General features: G+C 37.4%; 1 protein-coding gene across 2 annotated transcripts in view; it reads left to right on the top strand.

Annotated features, from left to right (window-relative positions):
• The first annotated feature begins 685 nt into the window (after positions 1-685).
• LOC127952072 (calmodulin-regulated spectrin-associated protein 3) overlaps positions 686-19,742 on the top strand; it is a 32,745-nt gene continuing 13,688 nt past the window's right edge. The window contains exons 1-2 of one of the 2 annotated variants that reach the window (XM_052550346.1): positions 686-1,170; positions 13,652-13,917. In XM_052550346.1, the coding sequence (XP_052406306.1) occupies positions 1,038-1,170; positions 13,652-13,917 (399 nt within the window). In that variant the 5' untranslated portion in view covers positions 686-1,037. The remainder of the gene's footprint in view (positions 1,171-13,651; positions 13,918-19,742) is intronic. The other variant, XM_052550347.1, reaches the window with a different exon arrangement.

A 19,742-nucleotide genomic window follows, 5' to 3' on the forward strand; every position in this document is an offset into this window, starting at 1 on the left:
TATTTCCAGTACAGTTTGAATGCAGTTTCCACTACAAACGAAAAAGGAAAACCAAAGAATGAAGGAAAACAAATGCCCTGTTCCTCCCCAATTAGATTAAAATAGTTCTACGAGTTAATCTTCTTACAAAGTTACAGACTCTTCATCATCATGTGACCTGGACCTTCACTGAATTATGTCCTCTGTTGGGTTTCTCCATTAATGAGCTGTGCTTGTGAATAATTTTTTGGTGGGAAGTCCTTAATGCATAAGTGCTTACATTGCTTCGGTGATAAACCAGTGACTATCAAACCGTTTTAATGACATGCTGTGGCCTAAATACTGGTCATTTTATAAAATATCCACAACATCATTGCTGGTCAGCGTGTGAGGCACAATAAAAAGCTATAACTCCGACACAAAATATACCCTTTTCTCGATTATATAAAAAATTATTCCAATAAAACTGGTGCGCTTGTCGCTATACTCAGTTTAGCATTGTAACGCCGTGACGATTACACGCATTACGCTGATCGTAATAATGACTAATATTTCCCTCTCGCACCCTTCTGGGCAAGTTCTACCTGTCCTGCACCTGTTTCCACGAGTTCAAGCGCCTTGCTACCTGCTGCTCGAGTTCACATTCTTAGCCCCGCCCCCTCAACCCTGTGTCCCAGATTCTGGAAGCTGATTGGATGCCCGGCGGGATGATTGACAGGAGTATGGAGTACCTGGAAATCAGACGCTTGCGGAGCGAATCAGCCAGAGGGATGTGGACTCTGAAGCGGCGTCGAAAATAGTGAAACGTCCCCGGGAAAATAGCCGAACTAGTCGCTCCGATAGACTAAAACATACCTATACGTATGAAAAGAAGACCTGGAGAGGATTAAATCGTAAATTCCATTATTTTTGTTTCTCCGGAACGCTAACGTTACCCTAAATATCGGCCTTTCGCAGTGCCAATGCTGTGGTCTCGTGAAAGGAGAGGATGACTGTTTGATTGTGTTACATTGCTCACCGCATCGCCTTCCTCTCTCTCTTTCTGATTCGGACCTGCTATGATGGACTCGAATGCAATGAGGAAGACTTTCGTGGTCCCGGATATAAAGCCATTGGATCAGTATGATTTGTCCCGAGCCAAAATCTGCGCCAGTGTTGGGTGGCTTCTGGCGAAATCTTACGGCAATGCAGGTAAATACAGCGGCTGTGTGTCAAACACTAGTGAGCTGCCTAGCTAGATTGCTTTTGTTTTTTTTCTGAGTCAGCTTAACATGTGGGCAGCAGCATCATAATCCTAAAACTGCGCAAAAATATGCTGTCTGTGACCCCCCCACCCCACAAATAATACCGTTTATCTATGCAGCTCGCTGGTCTATGAGTCACAGTCATTTGAGTCTACTGTATTTTTATTTCCTTCTCAAATCATGTGCTCTTCTCCCTCTCACCTGTCTGTTTTGAGGCCAGCATTGGCTCATTGTTCAGTGACTGCGGAGGAAAGCGTGTGAAGGTGAACAGCAGCGTGTAAACTCAGCGTTTTTCACAACACAAAGAGCACATGAGAGGTTTGAAGCTGCTGGTTGTGATCTTGCTTTGATAAACATTCAGTCCTGCTCTCTTGAATTATTTCCTTAATAAGTTAATAGTCTGAAGCAAGGTCTTAAAGTGTGCTTTCCAACCATTTGGCACGGTTAACACATGAATAATATAAACTGTTTGGACGTATAGTGCTGTAATAGTCTTATGAGGACAAATCAGATTCAAATAATTATTATAAAAACTAATAATAACTACGAATAATTTAAAAAATAAACTAAACTCTAAAATAAAACAAACTATTCCTTAATATGAGAGAGAGGATAAAATGTGTCCTTGTTTGCCCGTCATCATTTTCCATGTGGGCTTAATGCTTGCAATGAAAATATGATATGGTCGGAAGAAATACAGTAGTTTTCAGTTATTTGTTTTTTTGTGACACCTATGTGACATGAGGCGTGTTCACCCCCACTATCACGAATCCTTTTGTTAATACACCCACAAGAGCACGTACAAAGATGCAGGAGGTCTTGGTTTCTGACAGAGCAGAAGGTTGATGATTACTAAAATGCTTAGTATATTTAATTATTTGCTTTGGAAATATTAAAAAGGCATATATGATGATGCCTTACGTGCATGGATGGTTCACATGACGTCAAAGCAGTGACAGCAGTGTCATGCAGTGTGACGTCATAGCATCGCTTCCACAGCTGCTTATTAAAGCATATGTATATACTTGTGTGTGTATCTGTATATTATAATAATAATAATAATAATAATAATAATATATATATATTTTTTTAATAAAGCCAGGTTCAGAATTCATGAATAGAGTTATATTGAAAAAGGAGCTGGTCGCTTCGAAAAATCCTGTCAATAAAATAAATAAATAAATAAATTGTAATTTTTATTTATTTTTTATTTTTATGAAAAAATATTTAAATACAATAAAATTAAAAAGTGTGAAGTTTAGTGTGTTTAGGTGCTGTTCAAGTGGAGATTTCTAAATAATTTTGAAAAACGAAAACAGCCTTCAAAGATATGCACTGTAATTAAAACCTACAGATGCAAATAAATAAAGAGTAATAAAACAAAATAGACCGAAATCTCAAAATTGACGAGTTCATGGAAAAAAATGTTGTTTTGCCTGTAGTGTCTCGTCTTTAAAAGAAATGGTCTTAGATACACTCCTAGTGTCTAAAATATAGCATTTTCATTTTTAACATTCAGATTCATTCAAAAAATTTCAATGTCATTTGTCAACTCAGTTTATTTCCCACTGTGACCATGCAGCTTTGCATACTCTTGTTGCGCATTTTCTCTTTTGGACTTTTAGTTAACAGCAGTATTGGTTATTGGATTTTAAAACAAGCATTGGGATATTTTTTTCATTAGGCCAGGCTGATGCATCACTCAGTCTATTCGCACAGTGTATAATCTCAGTGTTCCCTTCGCAGTCAGATGAGAAGGACCTCAGTGTATGGTGAGGTGCTCTGTTCTCACAAACAGCTCACTGGCCTGCGAATTGAAACTCACAAGAAAAAGATTTGTTTTTCTTTCTGGGTGCAGCAGATGGGGTAGTGACTAGTGAGTGTGTTTGTCGGTTCTTGGATTGTTTTCAAATAGCCCCATTGTGTTCACCTAATGAACCACTGTTAATTCAGATCGTAAGTCTGCATTCCTGTACTTGCTTTAGTCTTTGAGCCCGTTTAGAGTCGTAGTGAGCAAGCGCACAAACTGCAGACCTAGATTTAACGGTTCTCCTTACTCATAACGTTTACCTCTGAAACGGGCAGAGAATTAGAAGATAATTAAAGATGTTTTGTGTTTGCATGAGTAACGTAATCTTCAATCTGCAGTCTGTAATTTTTAACTAAACGAGTTTCGATTATGCAGTGGCTTGACCTCTATTCAACGTTTCTTCTAGATAGAACATCAAGTTTATTGGATCAAGGCAAGTCAAAAATAGCTCATATATAACAAATAACAGAACATAAGCTAGAGCTATGCTGTCTCATTTCTGGTTCATAGCACTTATTGCTTGGTGTAAATGGCAAACAAAGATAGAAAATAAATGCTTTATTATTAAAATAATTGATAAAACTTCAATGTTATTATAAATGTATTAGCCTATTTTTTTCTATTATTTGTGTGTAATGTGTATTTTTGTGCCTACAATAGTATCACACTGTTACCTTCGCACTATATATATATATATATACATATACATATATATATATATATATATATATATGTATTTCTATGTTGTTTTTGATTGTAATTGCAGTGCTTTGTAGTTCTTTCCCTCACTAATCTTGTTTAGAATGCTTGTTCCTTTTATCTTTTTGACAGATTTTCAAATAAATTTTTACCTATTTTTGCTTGGAATCAAAGTTTGTAATGTTGCGATACACCTCGTAAGTGGATGGTTTGGTTTACGACTTATAACTCCTTAACTAAGACTTTTAAAAATCTCGATGGGAAAAATACTTAGGGAAGGCTGCTGTAAAAAAAGGGGCGGGTGCTATGCACTCTATTGGAAACAGTTGTAAGTCCTCTGCGTGTAATTTGATTGGTATGGTGTGTGGAGTTTCTGCCTGTGCAGAATCTTCCATCTATTTAATTTATGAGGTTACATGATGGTCATGATGCTGTCCTACTAGGCAGCTGCCTATGAAAGAAGCAAACAGTGAGGCAGCTCTCTAGTTTTTAAGCAGAGCTAATGTTTCAGTCACAATATGATCATGCTAAATTAAATATAGAAACACCTTAAAGTTCTAGAAAATGTTTTTTTTGTTGTTGCAGATTATCCGCCGCACATAGTTAGTTAGGATCTGCCCCGAGTGTGAGAAACCGTCATCTCCTTGGTTCACCTGGTTGATGTGTAATTAAGTTGTGAACGCCAGTGTGTGTCATTTCTGTTTGTATTCCCTCCCTGCATCAACAGCAGACCTGCGCCACCACACCCTCTGGTCAAAGTCACCCGAGTCGAGCCGGAGAGAAATCTCCTCAGATTAAAGAAGCATGGCTGTACTGTACTTCAGCGTTGAGACGTGACTGTGAGTGTGTGTGTGTGTGTGTGACACTAGAGGTCTGATCCAGTGCTGCACTTGTTTCCCTGCTTGAACTCGATGACATCATTGCTTTCACTGCAAGTCTGAGATGTAGCCCTCATATTTAAACCAGAGCCTGAGCTGTAACCCACGCTTACTGTGCTGCTAATTACTACCTGTGTTTTCAGCAAGGGTTCTGTGCAAGTGAGTGTTTTGGCTTCACTCTGGATGAACTCGGCTCAGTAAAGGTCTCTCCTTTGAGCACTGTCCTACATGCAAGAGCTTTGAGTTCAATGACAGCCCGAATGCAGATGATCATTACTGTAGCTTTTACTCTGGGGTTAAGCATTTTCAAAACCTCTGACATAGTAAGCTTTGTTGCAAGTATATTTGTGCTGTGAATGTGAATTATATAAAAAAATAGCCAGAAACTCACCATGAAATAAACAGAGGAAGCCTGTACAATAATGAAAAATAAATATTGAATTCAATAATAAAAAAATAAAAAAATACTACTGTAATGAAAAAGTAACAAATGTTCAGATGTGACCAAAATGTTTGCCCCCTTCCATTAAAGTAGTGTTTTTTATTTTGTATTCAGTGGATCCACAAAAATGCCAGGCCAGTTGATGTCAATTAGTAAAGAAACACTACACGCCTGCACACATAACTATAATCTGAATTCTCACAAATTCACATTTTTTGTAGTTTATACAGACAAAATACTTGCACTTTGAAATCCGTTTTCAGGCCCTCAACACTGTTAATAAACAAAACATTTAAAAGTTTTCAGAGTTTAGCTGAAAATGGTGTTGTGTAAATGCCCCCTCAGAGTGTGTGGGCTTCTTTTTAGAATTTTTGTCATCATGAATAATTCAAATCATGTAGCTTTTTTGATGTATTATTTACTTATGCATTATATACTTCAGTATTATTATTATTATTTTTATATATAGTTGTAATTTTATTATCGAAAATAAAAAATGTTCTACTGCCGCTGTACCTTTTAAAAAGAGACTGTGTACCTTTAAGGTAATAATATGCATATTTTAGATGTAAATAAAGGGGATGACTCCAGTTGTACAAATAACTAGTACCTACAAACACTCAGCACCTACAAACACCGTAGCAGCTGTATATCAATGCCCTGGCAGTGTATGGTTCATGCTTGGTTGCTACTAATAGAAAATGTATGAATGTAATTTGATGTTCATACTGAAAGCCACAGCTTCATTCAGGATGAATTTGGCTGTAATCCTTGGAGCTCTGTCCTAGTTGTAAGAGCTTTTAGTTCAAGTACAGATTGAACACAACTGATAAATTAACCTGATACTGATTTCAAGCCAAGCTTTTTGTAGGGTAAAGCTACAGCTGTGTAAGACACTGACGCTAGTACATCTAGTCCTGTAACAAATTTTATGCACATCAGCAAAAAAAGTTAAACAAAACGAATGCAACACATTTCTTTAATGCTCCCTCCTCAGATTGCAGATTTGTTCTTATCTCCCCTGATAACCGTAAAGGAAGAATAAGACGCTTTCACTGATAAAGTGTTCTTCATCCATGAGTGTTTAAGGACAGCCAGTGTTGTTGTGACCCGATGTGCTTGTTCCTCTCTGATTGGTCGTGTGAGGGTTTTTTGCCTGTATTAGTCATGCTGAGATCATCAATGTGACTCGACAGGTGAGGTGGCGCACAACCACTGTGGCCTTTGCTTGTTTTTTATCATGTTGTTTAGATAATTACTTCAGGAACACACACTTCAAATCTGAATTCTTCATAATGAAAACTAAGATTAGAATGAGAGTCCAGTGGCATTGTCTTGTCTTTTTAACCAGTGAAGTTTGGACACAAAGTGGCTGCTTGCAGTTTCTTTTTGGACTGCTGACTCAGCTTCCTGTGTTGCTGTTTGTCAGAGATATGAAGAACGCTTTGTTTGTAGGTACTAGGCATACCTTTGTACAGTTGCTGGTCACAACACAACCACAGCCTTCAACGAAAGAAGTTAATTTCGTCTTTTCATAAAAAAAAAAAACCTGGCTATGTGTTCTATACTAGACTAACTGAGACTTGTCATGGCACTTGTATACTTTTGTTGACCTGACTGCTTCTATTGTTCTCATTTGTAAGTCGCTTTGGATAAAAGCATCTGGTAAATGATTAAATGTAAATGTAAATGTTATTTGGAAAAGTATGTTTTTTTTTGGTAGTTTTTTTCTTTTTTTTTCGAACCATTAACCTGACTGAAAGAAACGGCATACCTGGTAAAAGATTAAAAGCCAGTTTGTTTAACATCAGTCAAGATGACTTTAGTGAAGTTCACCATGTTTGATGTTTTACTCAATTACTGCTTTAATCAAAGTATGCTTTTTAAAATGTACTGTTCAGGAGTTTAGATGTCAGTCTGATATTTATTATTATTATTATTATTATTATTTTTAAGAAGACCCTCATGCTCATCGAGTCTGCATTTATTTGATCAAAAATACATTACAAAATATTAGAGAAATATGTGAGTTTGTGTATTTGAGGGAAAATATTGCATGTGTGTAGGTTTTTATGAGCTCATTAATTGGAAAAACTAAATCGAATATTTCTGTTTTACAAGGTAATAATAAACTACCAAAAATCTGAACTGTGATCTAATACATTATATATATATATATATTAGTACTCAACATTTGAAGTAGATAAAAAGCTTTCATCAAAGTTGTCCTAAAATCAAAAAGAATACCTAATCTCATCTTAGAACAACTTTGATATATTTTTTTGATCCACTTCAAAGCTTGACTACTGTGTGTGTGTGTATATATGTATTTATGTGTACATATATATATATATATATATATATATATATATATATATATATATATATATATATATATATATATATATATAATTGTAAGGTAAAATCTTGATTTTATTAGTAATATACCTGGTTCTCGCATGATATCAGTGCATGTAGCCTACCATTTATTAAAACAATTTGTCAAGCACATAACATTTTGCTGATGAAAACTGCTTCATCATAATTTAAATGGATTATTCCTGACCCGAGAGGCCAGTGGAGTTGAGCATGACGCTCATGAAACGTCTGTGCGGTCCTCCGATTGTCCCCGCTGGCCTTTAATTAAAACAAAAATGGACTTTAATGCTCAATGTTCCCATGACAACCCTCTTCAAATCTGAGGCTGACCCTTCTCTGTAGTGTAAAGCAGCGGTTCAGCTTTATATTGGAAACTTGAAACAGTGCTCTCATGATAGAGATCCTAACGGTGTAATGTTCTTCTGCTGGCTTCATCTGCTTGTGTTTTGGAGACTTACTGTGATGCGACAGGCGTGTAGAGCTCAGCTGACGCTTGAACTGTGGGTGTGGGGACTCGACATCCTATTTGCTGTTGTCTCCTGCAGACTTCTGTGTAAAATCTCTGTTTGCTTTGGGAGTCCTGCTCAGCTGACTCAAGTCAAACCATTTTAATGAGTAACGCTCCGAGCGATCGGTTCCTTCAGTTTATTGATTTCACGTTTCTGTCCACTGCTGCCATTGAGCCAGACCTCCTGAATCTCTTAACCTTTCACCTCTTCATTGACTGAAATTGGTGTGTGTGTGAGCGAGAGAATGAAAGCAGATCTGATAGCATGTGTGTTGAGGATGAACAGAGTGATATGGGTAATGTGTACACATTTGGAGTTGGTGTTTGCTGTCATAATAGTGTCTAGGTTGTCACCTGACAAGCTCATTATTGAGTGTTTACCTCTTTCCTTGTTGATTCTTTCTTCCACTTATGTGATAGTGCTCATATAAATGCTATGTTTGTAGATTCAAAAGTAGAGGTAGCGATATTACTAACTTAACTGTGTTTCGCTAGCATGTTATTCAAAATAGGAGTCTTTTCTATTAAGAAGCTAACCTTTAAACAATATCTTGACCAAGTTTGTTTGTCTACTCTGAATGTGAAAATGCTGAATGGCCTGACACAGTTACAGAACATAAATATTTTAAAATATATATTTTTCTGTAGTTTAGCCCAAGGAGATTTTATGGGATGGAGCTACTGTACCATGCATGATGCAACAGTAAATTATAGTCAACAAAACAGTTTGACATTTTAATGTGAATGTCGCTTGCTGCACCGCGTCTTGTCAGGAAACACACACAAAATATAAAAATAAATAATGGTATTTTTATTAATATCTTTAATTTTTATTTGTTTACTTTGAACTAATTTTTTATTATTTTTATATTTCAGTTATTATTTAGAAATATGTTTGTTCAGCGAAGACATTTATAATGCTGCAAAGATTTATATGTAAATACATTTTAACCTGTGTCCACAAAAATATTAAGCATTGAAAAAAATAAGAAATGTTTCTCGAGCATCAGATACTTTAATGATTTCTGAAGGATCATGTGACTGCAATATTGCTATTTTTACTGCCTCTTTGGTCAGATAAATGCAGCCTTAGTTGAATATAAGAGATGACTTTCAGAAACATCGTACAGATCTCAAAAACTTTTGTAGTGTATGTAATATTATTTAATATTTAGCATTACAACTGAGCTAGCTTTGCGAATAATCACACACACTCTGTTATTGTCGGGTTGTCACCTCCTTTGGGTTTGGTTTGTTGTAACTTTCAGAAAAAATGATATTTATCTAAATACTTGTGAGTAGCCTGTAATTTGAGCTTCAGTTCCAATCTAACTTCCCCAGCACTTGTGTGTGTGTGCGCGCGCATGTATCCAGCTCTTGTCCCACTAAATTCGGCCCTGGTTTAGCGTTGCGCTCTTTATTTTCAGGTATTACTCTCCCATCTTTTCTCTGAAGCTGCAGTACAGACCAGTCATTCATTGACTTCCAGTCCTATATGGAAATGAACCCTCTATCAGTCATCCTCATCTCACATCGCTGTGGCTTTTGCATCCTGCTTTGCATTCTGGGTTTGAGCAGTATATATATCCCAGTTGGTGGGCAATTAATTGTTTCCCCCTTTATTTTACAAATTATCATTGTTTATTTTTGCTTTCTGTTTGTTTAAATTGTATTTAGTATGTCCTTGTAATCTTTTATCAAAATGTCACATAAAACTTACTCTGCCTTTTGAAGCAACTGTCCTTTTCTGGTGTCACATAGGCCACATTGGCTATTGCATACAATTTTTAATTATGATGTTTTTGATACCATAAAGATTTTTGTAATTGTTGTTATCAGTATCACAAACTAATATTAGCCTAAAAAAAAACCTCAAGCTCACTGAAGACAAGTAAAGAGTCAGTGATTAAATAAGAATAAGGAACTAATTACAAGCAATGAAAAAAAAAAAAACCTACAACAAATAAATAAGAAATGCTACATACTTTTGTTGTTTGATTAACATGAATGACGGACAGCAGGGATATTAGGCTGCTGTCACTTTAAGAGCTGCCCGGATCCACATTTTGTTTTCTTTCTCAGCTGTTTGATTTCACTTAAACTACTGCTATTGCTATGTTTACTTTGACCATATAGCACAGCAAAGTCATGAACGTGTAACCGCGGTTGACACTATAGTCCAAAATCTTTGCTGGATGACAAATTTCTGTTAATCGCATCTGTATCCATTAACCCCTGCTTAGAATGGCTGCATTTATTTTATCAGAAATATGGACACACAAAAAAATAAGTTTTCCAATTTTAACATATTTTAAGCTGTAATGTATTCCTGTGATCAAAGCTGAATTTTCAGCACAATTTCTCCAGTCTTCAATGTCACATGATCCTTCAAAGAGCATACTTATAAGCTGATTTGCTGCTCAAGAAACATTTCTTATTAAAGTTCTGACACAAACCTTTGAACTTTAGTGAACGTCGCATTTATGGAAGTGGAATGTTTCATGATGACTTAAAGCACACAATGAATTGGTGTTCCTGGTGGCGTGAACCTCTATGTAAAGGTGTACAATTACATGATTCATAGCATAAATGTGCTTTGTGAGTGGTCAGGTGGATATCGTCAAGTTTACTGAATGTACACATAGATACAATTGTAAGATCAAATGCAAATGTCAGAATATAAACTTGTATCGCTGATTTTAGCTGCTTGAATCAGAAGCTTTTTGTCCTCTAACGCGTCCTAGAACTGGTCCCACAGCTTCTGGCGGCTTGTTAAACATGGATGTGGCGCAGAGGTGCCGGTCTCATTGTGGATTCATGATTGGCCCTGAATGTGGCAGAACCAGTTCACGGTGGGCGTGTGAGGTGTATATTTCAAGTCTGCGTTTCACAAGGTTTTGTGTGTGTTTGGTGCTTGTTTACAGAAACGTTCACAGGTGTAGGCACTCAAATTCAAACTATCAGCTTGACAAAGCATGACTCTGTATAATAATTTGTTGTGTGCCCATGTATGTGGATCGTTGTTTCCCAACCCACATGGTTCAGATTTCACATTTAGCTGATGTTTGTCGTGTTTGTGTGAGAGAGATAGACAGGCAGGTTGAATCTCTCTCTTATTGTACAGCACATCAAACGCACTGCACACCTGGCTCTTATTGGCTCCACAGACCTCAGCCCTGAACTGCTTGGCATTTCTTTTGAAGCTGTCCCGGTGTGTGTATGTGTGGTTTTCTGAGACTGGGCTCTGGGTGCTGGTGTGTGCTCAGCTGTGGTGCACCCTGGGGAAAGTGATGTCATTGTTGCCCAGAGAGGCAGCGAGTGGAAGCAAACGACCAATTAGCAGAAATTGGACCAGGAGTGTCTGCACCATCACTCACTTCTACTGCTCCAACCTCTGTGTGTCTTTAGTTTTCTGGGGACATGCATGTTCGTGTGTGTACGGTTTGTTGAACCCTTGCTCTGCTCACTCGATCAGATGATTTGGGCTTTAGGGCACAATGGGGCCGTTTTCCCTCATAGCTAGCTTTGTGTTTCCTTCTGTTAGGTTTGTCTTTCTCTTTTGTCTTCCCAGGTTGTTGAGAGTATTAACATGTACGCTTCTGTGTCATTTAGATAAAAAAAATCTTTGTCTGTCCTGAAATGGCCTGTAAAAATGCAGAAAAGTTGCAGACAATTGTTAATTAATTTGAAGCAAAACAGTCATCAACCTCAATGATGATGTTGTTCTTGACAAATGTTTTGTGATTGTCACAAAGAAAAAATTAAGTTACATTGATTAAAAAAAAAGAGAACTAGACACTTTTAACAAATGTAACCATTCATCCCTCTATGGACACCTTGGCAATTGAACCGCCATTGGCTAGAACATTTTTAAGTTTACTCGCCAGACTGAGATATATACTGTATATGTTTTTAAAATGGCACAGCTTTTTAATACCTGAAAGTACATACTTGACATTAGTCAGTCAAGCATTATAATATGATATCTGGATAATCAAGTACTATTTACTGATAGAACTTTAGTAATTATAATTCATAACCATGTATGAATGCACACACATTATAACTGAATTTAGGACTGGTGGAGGTGCTTTGTTTGTCATTCAGTGTTTCTGTAAAAAAAAAAAGAAGAAAAAAGCAGGAAAAATTAATAATACTGATGAGAAGATAATAATAATACGAATTCTACTAATAACAACAGTAAAACATGCACTAATGCCACTTTCCAGGCAACCTGTAACCTGTGTTTTTCCAACCTTAAATCCGTGAAAGTGCATTGGAAGGGCAGTCAAACCCGTGACTTCCCATCCGTGAACTCGTACTAGATCGATGTACTACGAGCCGAGTTTTGATGTCACACAGCATGCGAAACAACGATGGCATCCCCTAAGGATAATAATATTGCCTACAAATGCAGTGTTTATGCAAGTGGTACACGTTGAAAAATAGATTTTAGGACAATGTAACGTTGCAATAAAATTAATAATCTAGCTACAATTCCTTGCCCTCAGGAAGTTTGGCGTGACTTGCCTGGAATGGTACAAAGTCGTTAGCCGTGGTTTGAAATCGTGACTTACGGGCTCAAAAATCTGCCTAGAACGCAGCATAAGAATGAACCAGCTGATGAATTCATGAATATTGATCAGGTTGTGTCCATTCGTGGGAACTAATTTGCTAAAATCAAAACAGGGACGATAATAAGTGAGCACCAGCCAATGAGATTGTCGTTTGCGCATTAGCTCCGCCCACTACCAGAAAACCTGGCAGTTTAAAAAAAAAAAAAAAAATTCCAAGAGGACCTCCATTATTTTGACGAAAATACAACAAAGAACATTGTTTTCATGTCACTTGTAAACTCTGCATGATATGTAAGACTCGCTCGCTCTTTCTCTTTCTCACTTAGCGCATGTGAGAGAAAGCGACACTAGTTGTGCGCCTTCACACTAGAGTTTAAGGTACGCCAAATACACAAACAAAGGTGCCCTGCTCGTCCATTGAGATGAACTGAAAAATATCACCGATCGCATGATGGAGAGTGAAACTCTGAAGCACTCAGTCAGCGAATGTGTTCTGCGAATTAATATATACCCTGTGCTAAACTTATACTTAGCCTCAAATCCTAAAATCTGAGAATTTATTAGATACATAATTTAGTCGCCAGAGTGAAGATTTAGTCACATATGTGAGTGATTTACTCGCAGTGTAGAGGGTTGCCATTGTCACATAAATCTCCAATGCTTAATAATTAATACAATCTCAAGTGTACTTCAGTACTTTTAAAAAAGGGCTAATGTAACAATAAAAATTAAGGACTCTACTTTCTTTCAAAGCTCTTAGCAGTTGTTTCATGATGCATTATATTCATTATTATTATTATTCATAGTTTTAATAAACTACATTTTTTTAAGCAATATTAATTTGCCATCTTTTCAGTAGTAGATCTAGACTTTAACATGTACACTAGATGTGCTGTGCAGTCATGATTTCCTTTGTGTGATACTGTTATGACCTTGAGTATTTTAACTTGTGTGAACGCTGGACTGACCAGTCAGTACTTTTATGATAGTTTAGCATGTTTGAATTAGCTTATTTTACTACATACAGTAAAAACAAAATACACACTATATATGCGTACTATAGCAGTATGTGAGTTTTTCACTCTGAACACGTCCTATTTCTCTCTCTCTCTCTCTCTCTCTCTCTCGTCTGCAGAGAATGTCCCGTTGGAGCTGCGAGACCCGTTCTACTGTGATCAGTATGAGCAAGAGCACCTGAAGCCTCCTGTCACGCGCCTCCTGCTGTCCCCTGAGCTCTACTGTCGCACTTATGGCCTTGTGCTGGGTGGAAGCCCCGGGGCCGAGGGACCCCCCAAAGACATCCCAGCACTCCTACAGGTCCTGGGCAGGAAGGGCTTGGCACCCAAAGACCAGAATGCCCCTGTGACAGAGACCGAGCTCCGGCAGAAGCCCATCAAAATGGTAAGATGTGTGAGCGGTGTCCGCACATTCCTGTCTGAATTATATCCAGAGCTGAGTTTGGAAATGATACAATGGTTGTTGTATCTTAAAACCCAGAGTTGACTTGTTGTCTGCCGCTGAATCGAAATCGAATCCTTAAGTGACTGATTTAAGATGCTCTTCATTGACGGCAGGTTTAACTGACGTTTCTCTTTCCTGCGCTAATAGACTTCCTCATATGAACCACACCAGAGACTCGACTATTTATCAGAGTTAATCCTGATGTTAGCATGTAGCTAAGATAAAGAGTCGACATTCAAATCGACACACATTTATTTATATAGTTTGCTATATATGTGCTTTATACAATACAGATTCAGATTTCAAAGCAGCTTCACTGTAATGAACAGGAAAAAAAAACTGTGTTTGTTGTGAAGTTCATCAACGTGATTAAATGAGGTGTTTTGGGGGGCCGTGGACGAATCTTAATTTTTATAAAGAATATATCTTTGGGTTTGAAACTTTAGTCTTTGCAACTTTAGGAATCTTATATATGCACAAATAACTTTTAACACTCCAAAGACAAAGGAAAACTTGAAATCGCATCATATGATCCCTTTAAACTCTAAACACAGTGTGTAGTACAAATACAATATTGAGTGAAATTTTTTAAATAGCCATTGAAAATATACTTGATGTTTTCTAAAGCTGTTTAGCATTATTAAATTTCATGAAATCTCATGATGTCCATGAAGAACATGTGATCCTGCCATAGATTTTAGCCAAAACAAGGAATTCTAGAAGGCCAAGGAAGACCCTGTCAAGGAGTCAAGTCTATGCTCTTGGCATCTATATTTGGCAGCTATTTCGGACCCCCAGGACCAAGTCCAACCTCACTGATTGGGGAAGTCCTGAAATCTCAAAAACCTATTGCAAGACTCATCTCAGCAACAAAATCTGACATGAAGTGTCCCATAAATGTTGTTTCATATTTTAGGGCCCTTACATAGTCAACGCGAGAAACGCGAGCAAGCAACGCGAGCGACGTGCTCCCTTTCATAGTCTAAACGGTGGACGCAAGCGTCACGGGCGATGCGTGTATGCAATACACCGCTCACGCAACAGGGGGTAGTAGAGTTGGGGTGGTATTCGTAGAGTCAGGTCGCGTGATATTCAGATCACAATGGCATTCTGTTGCTGATTTTACATCGGCGGCAACAAAGGCAACGCAGGGCAAATGTGGATGAATACGTATAAGTTCGCATAATTTTTCCTCTTCACCCTCCATTGTATTCAAACCTTCTTCTTCTTCTGTAAACACAATATACTTGAATATCAAAAACTAGGACGACACATTTGGCTACCAGTGTTGCCACAGTTACTTTGAAAAAGTAACTTAGTTACTTTACAGATTACTTGATTTAAAAAGTAACTTAGTTACTTTACAGATTACTTGATTTTAAAAGTAACTAATTACTTTACAAGTTACTTTATTAGTTACAATCAGCAGCTGCCGACAACATAAAAATGACAACCAGTTTTGCCAACACTCACTTTATTGCAAGTGTATTTTTAACAGTAACATCCACAATCTATCTCCTGACAAAGTAGAACTTAAAAACTATTTCCTGAAAAAAATACATGTTTTTACAAAAACATAAAGGCAGCCTTTCTTGACTTAACATTAATACATTATTTAATAAAAAATATTAGATTTCTCTCCATCACTGAATACTCCTCCATGTAAGAATAAAAAAGCTGTTCTGTGAGGCAGCGCGGCATTGACAGTGGAAGGGATCTTGTTTATTATGGCATGAAATGAATGCGAGTCAACCGTATTTAATGGCATTTCCTCCACAACAAACTGCACGACTAACTTCTTCAACTCTCCCCCACTTACTGGTTTTGCGCCGAAGTCCAGCTTTTGTGTGTGACTTGCTCTATAAATTTGACTATGCAGTGCTGCGAATCCAAATGATTTTTCAAATTCGATGTAGTGTTTTTGTAGCTAGATAACACATTGTCGCCGCCAGCACAGAGTGTACAACGGACCTTAATGTTGTCTTTTAGCTGACACAAACTCAAAATAGTGACTGTATCTCCATCTAGAAAACGCGCATCTCTCGCCTCCCTCCATTGTTTACGTTTGTGTCGCTGCGTGGCACATACACATGACGTGAACTTCATGAATGCTGAAAACGTGACTTGAAAAACTGACTTCACTCCCCGAGATGCAAGAAGAAATAAATATATATTTTTATTAAGGAAAATGAAAAAAAAAAAAAAAAAAATAGTAACGCACTGTGACTTGGTTAAGTAACTTTAATCTGATTACTGGTTTGGAAATACTAATGCGTTAGATTACTCGTTACTGAAAAGAGTGTTCAGATTAGAGTAACGCGTTACTAAGTAACGCGTTACCGGCATCACTGTTGGCTACGCACCGACGCATAATGGCGGCCGAAGCGTAACGATGCGTAGCCTCGGGGACGCGTATGCATACAGATGCATTGACTATGAAACGGCCCTTAGGATGGTCCAGCCGAAGACTTGACCAGTTGCCGATTGTTTCTTTTAGTTTGGCGTCATGACTTATTCTCCTATATTTCATCACTTTCTCCCATTCGTAGTAATATCTGAATGCACCGGGTTGGTTTGTCTGTAGTCTTCTTTGACCATATCTAGAATTTGTGTGAACTGCCCATGATGGCAAAAAATATTAAGGCAGGAACCTCAGTAGGGTTTGGGACACTAGCTGTGTTTTTATGATTTATTGAGTTTAGCTGTCTCATTGTAGTCCAGCAGCTCAGATCAAAGGGATATCAAAGCTGATTTGGCCTGCCAAAAGTCACAATCAATTGACCTTCTTTGGTTAGGACATGTGGATGGTTTCACTGCAGCACTGGGGGATGGTTTCTGGAGGTAAAGGGGGTTTTGGGGAGGGCGGCTCCTGTTTATGCTTGGTTTCCAGGGATTATAGCATATAAAGCAGCTGCCCCTCTCCAGCTATCCCCTGAGTAGATCCAGCTGTACGGGACAGGTCAGTTATTGAAAAACCGCATGCTAAGCCCAGGCTCACTGGGGTGGGCGGAGAGAGACAATGCAGGGGCTGACAAATAGTGGCAGGGGCGAGGGATCAGGCCTTAAAACAATAAGCAGACAAAAGACAGCAGACCCTGTACTGATGTAGCACGTTCCTCCCTGTCAGAGAGGGTCCTTCTCACAGCAGGAAGGGCTTTAATGGACACTACTGGAGTGTTTGATTCTCCTTGGGCCCAGAGCTTTTTACATTAGGATTTAACCTTGGGCCCAGAGCTTTTTACATTAGGATTTAACCAAAACATACTTCTGTAGGTGAGAGACGTCAGTGTTGTTGAATATAAACGAGTCATGAATAGTGATGTGTCAGTATAGCAGACAGGTTGATTAATCAAGTGAATACAGTCTGATTACCTACTTGGCAGAAAACTTTTTTTCATTATGTCAAGTCCTAAAATCACCAACATATTAGAAGATGCTAAACATTTTTGTCTTCAAATGTTTATAGTAAATAACACGTATAGTAACATTTTTGACTCGTTATATATAAAATGTCAAATGTTATGTCTCATTTAAGGTTTTCTTTTTTGTGTGTGTGTTTTATTTAGTGACTTCCCTGTGAGTTTTGTTGTTTTGCAGGGTTGTTATAGTTAACTAAAAAAAATAAAAATAAAATAAAAGCTAACAGAAATAATAATACTCTATATATTATATTATATAAAAAATAATAAAACAAAATGATTAAAACGAACTAGATTTTTAACTAGATTTAAATTGTTAAATAGAATTTAAGTAGAATTAAATAAATATTATAAAATAATTGAAAAAAGTTAATTGTTTTATTATAAAAATGGAAGATATAAAAATAAAAAGTGATTCAAAATGTAAAACTGTAATGATACTAAAGTAACACATTTTTTTTAAAGAAACAAGGACAAGGTATTTGTGTCATTGACCTTACAAGACCTTTAAAAAAAAAAAAAAAAAGCTATACCCTTTGACAAAAATTGGCAAAGAGATAATTTTAGACCCTGTTAACAGTCCTACAAGCCGTATGGCTCTTTTTTTTTTTTAACCATTCTCCGCAGTGACCCATTTCTTGCTTTGTCTCGCCCCCGTTAAACCCAATTTAAATTCTATGTATTTGTTCTCTCCTCGGAGGATGCATGATAGCGTGTGGTGCCTGTGGCAGGTGAATGTTGAGCTCGGCTGTCTCTCTCTGGGACTCCGGCTGCTGGTGTCATGATGTGCTCGGTGAACTCTGGGCTCATCTGGTGCTGTCTCGCTGCTCGTGGTGCACTTCCCAGGTCTGGCTGTGGGGGCGGCTGGCTGAATGACTGGCTGGCTGCTGTAGCAGTGTGATGAAAGTGGGTCATGATGTAGAATTAGGATGTCTGAAACAAGGCCAGTAAACAGCTTTGGAGCTGTAGTCTGTTTTAGCAATGAATATGCATCAAAATTTGGAATACTTCCTGCACAGAAAGTGTGACAACTAAACTTACATCTGTACTTTCACTTGATTTGTTAAATTCTTTTTTGGACATGCACATTGATAATAACATAGTATACCATAGTCCCATGGTGTTACCATCTGATCATTCATAACTGATGAACTTTGCAGCACTGACACTGAACTAAATTTAATCAACAGTGAGCTAAACCGAGCTGAATAATGACAATGTTGTTTTCAGAAGAGCTGCTTTACAGCTATAATGGATGAAATCTGCAACACTTATTTAGCTGTTTATTTATTTTTGTAACAGCTTGTATTGCTTAAAGTGCTATACAAATACATTTGACTTCATGATGCAAAGCACTTTTTGTCTTCCACTCTCTGTGGAACAGGAAAGATATAATTCCTTCTGAATGAAGGAACATCTGGAGACACATTGCTGTGACCTTCCTGGTTAGATGTTCACATCTCTACAGGTTTGACGTTTTCTGCTCGGATGCGGAGCAGAGCCCAGCCCCCATAGAGGATAAAGATCTGTGAAGATTAGTGATAATCTGTGATCCGGCCTTGGCGTCATCATCCAGCTGAATATTAACAACCAGACAGTTCTGTTCAACTGATCTGATATGTGTCATTGAAAAAGGAAGCAAAGTGTCTCTCAAAAAGCTCACAGATGCACTGATGTATAATCTGTGCGTCCATCTACAATACCATCAAGTGATGATCTGTGACCCAGGTTCAGCATTATCATACACCTGAATATTAACAATATTCACGGTTAACAATAATATTAACTGTTCAACTGATATGAGGTGTATTTAATTAGTTTATTTCAATATTTTTAATCTTACTTTTTAATTGTATTTTAATATTGTCTTTTCATCTTTGTTTATTTTGTATATATTTTAATATATCAAAAAGAATTTAAGATTTCCTTGCATATGCTTTAATTTAAAATCTGTGCTTCCATTTTTGTGTATTATTTATTCTGCAATGCTGTCAAATCATAATCTGTGATCCGCATTCAGAATCATCTTCATTCTGAATATTAACAACCAGGCATGCCAACTCTGCCATATAAATTAGGATTTAATTTATCTCCTCTTATTTTAGCTTATTTTATTTTTGATTTTAGCATGTTATTTTTTTTTTTTTCTTGAACAAGGAAATATTGTTTTGCAAATTGCTCACTGATTCGTCGATTTATGTTCTGTATGATCTGTATCTATTTTTTGTGTGATATTATTAATTCTGCAGTGCTGTCAAGGGCTTCCTGTGAGCTGCATACATGCAGCTCAGTGAGAGACTCAGGTTGCTGCTGCTGTTGTTTTGTTTGTTTAAGATATTCTGGAGG

This window comes from Carassius gibelio, chromosome B3, assembly GCF_023724105.1.
Source record: "Carassius gibelio isolate Cgi1373 ecotype wild population from Czech Republic chromosome B3, carGib1.2-hapl.c, whole genome shotgun sequence".
In the NCBI taxonomy this organism is placed as follows: domain Eukaryota; kingdom Metazoa; phylum Chordata; class Actinopteri; order Cypriniformes; family Cyprinidae; genus Carassius; species Carassius gibelio.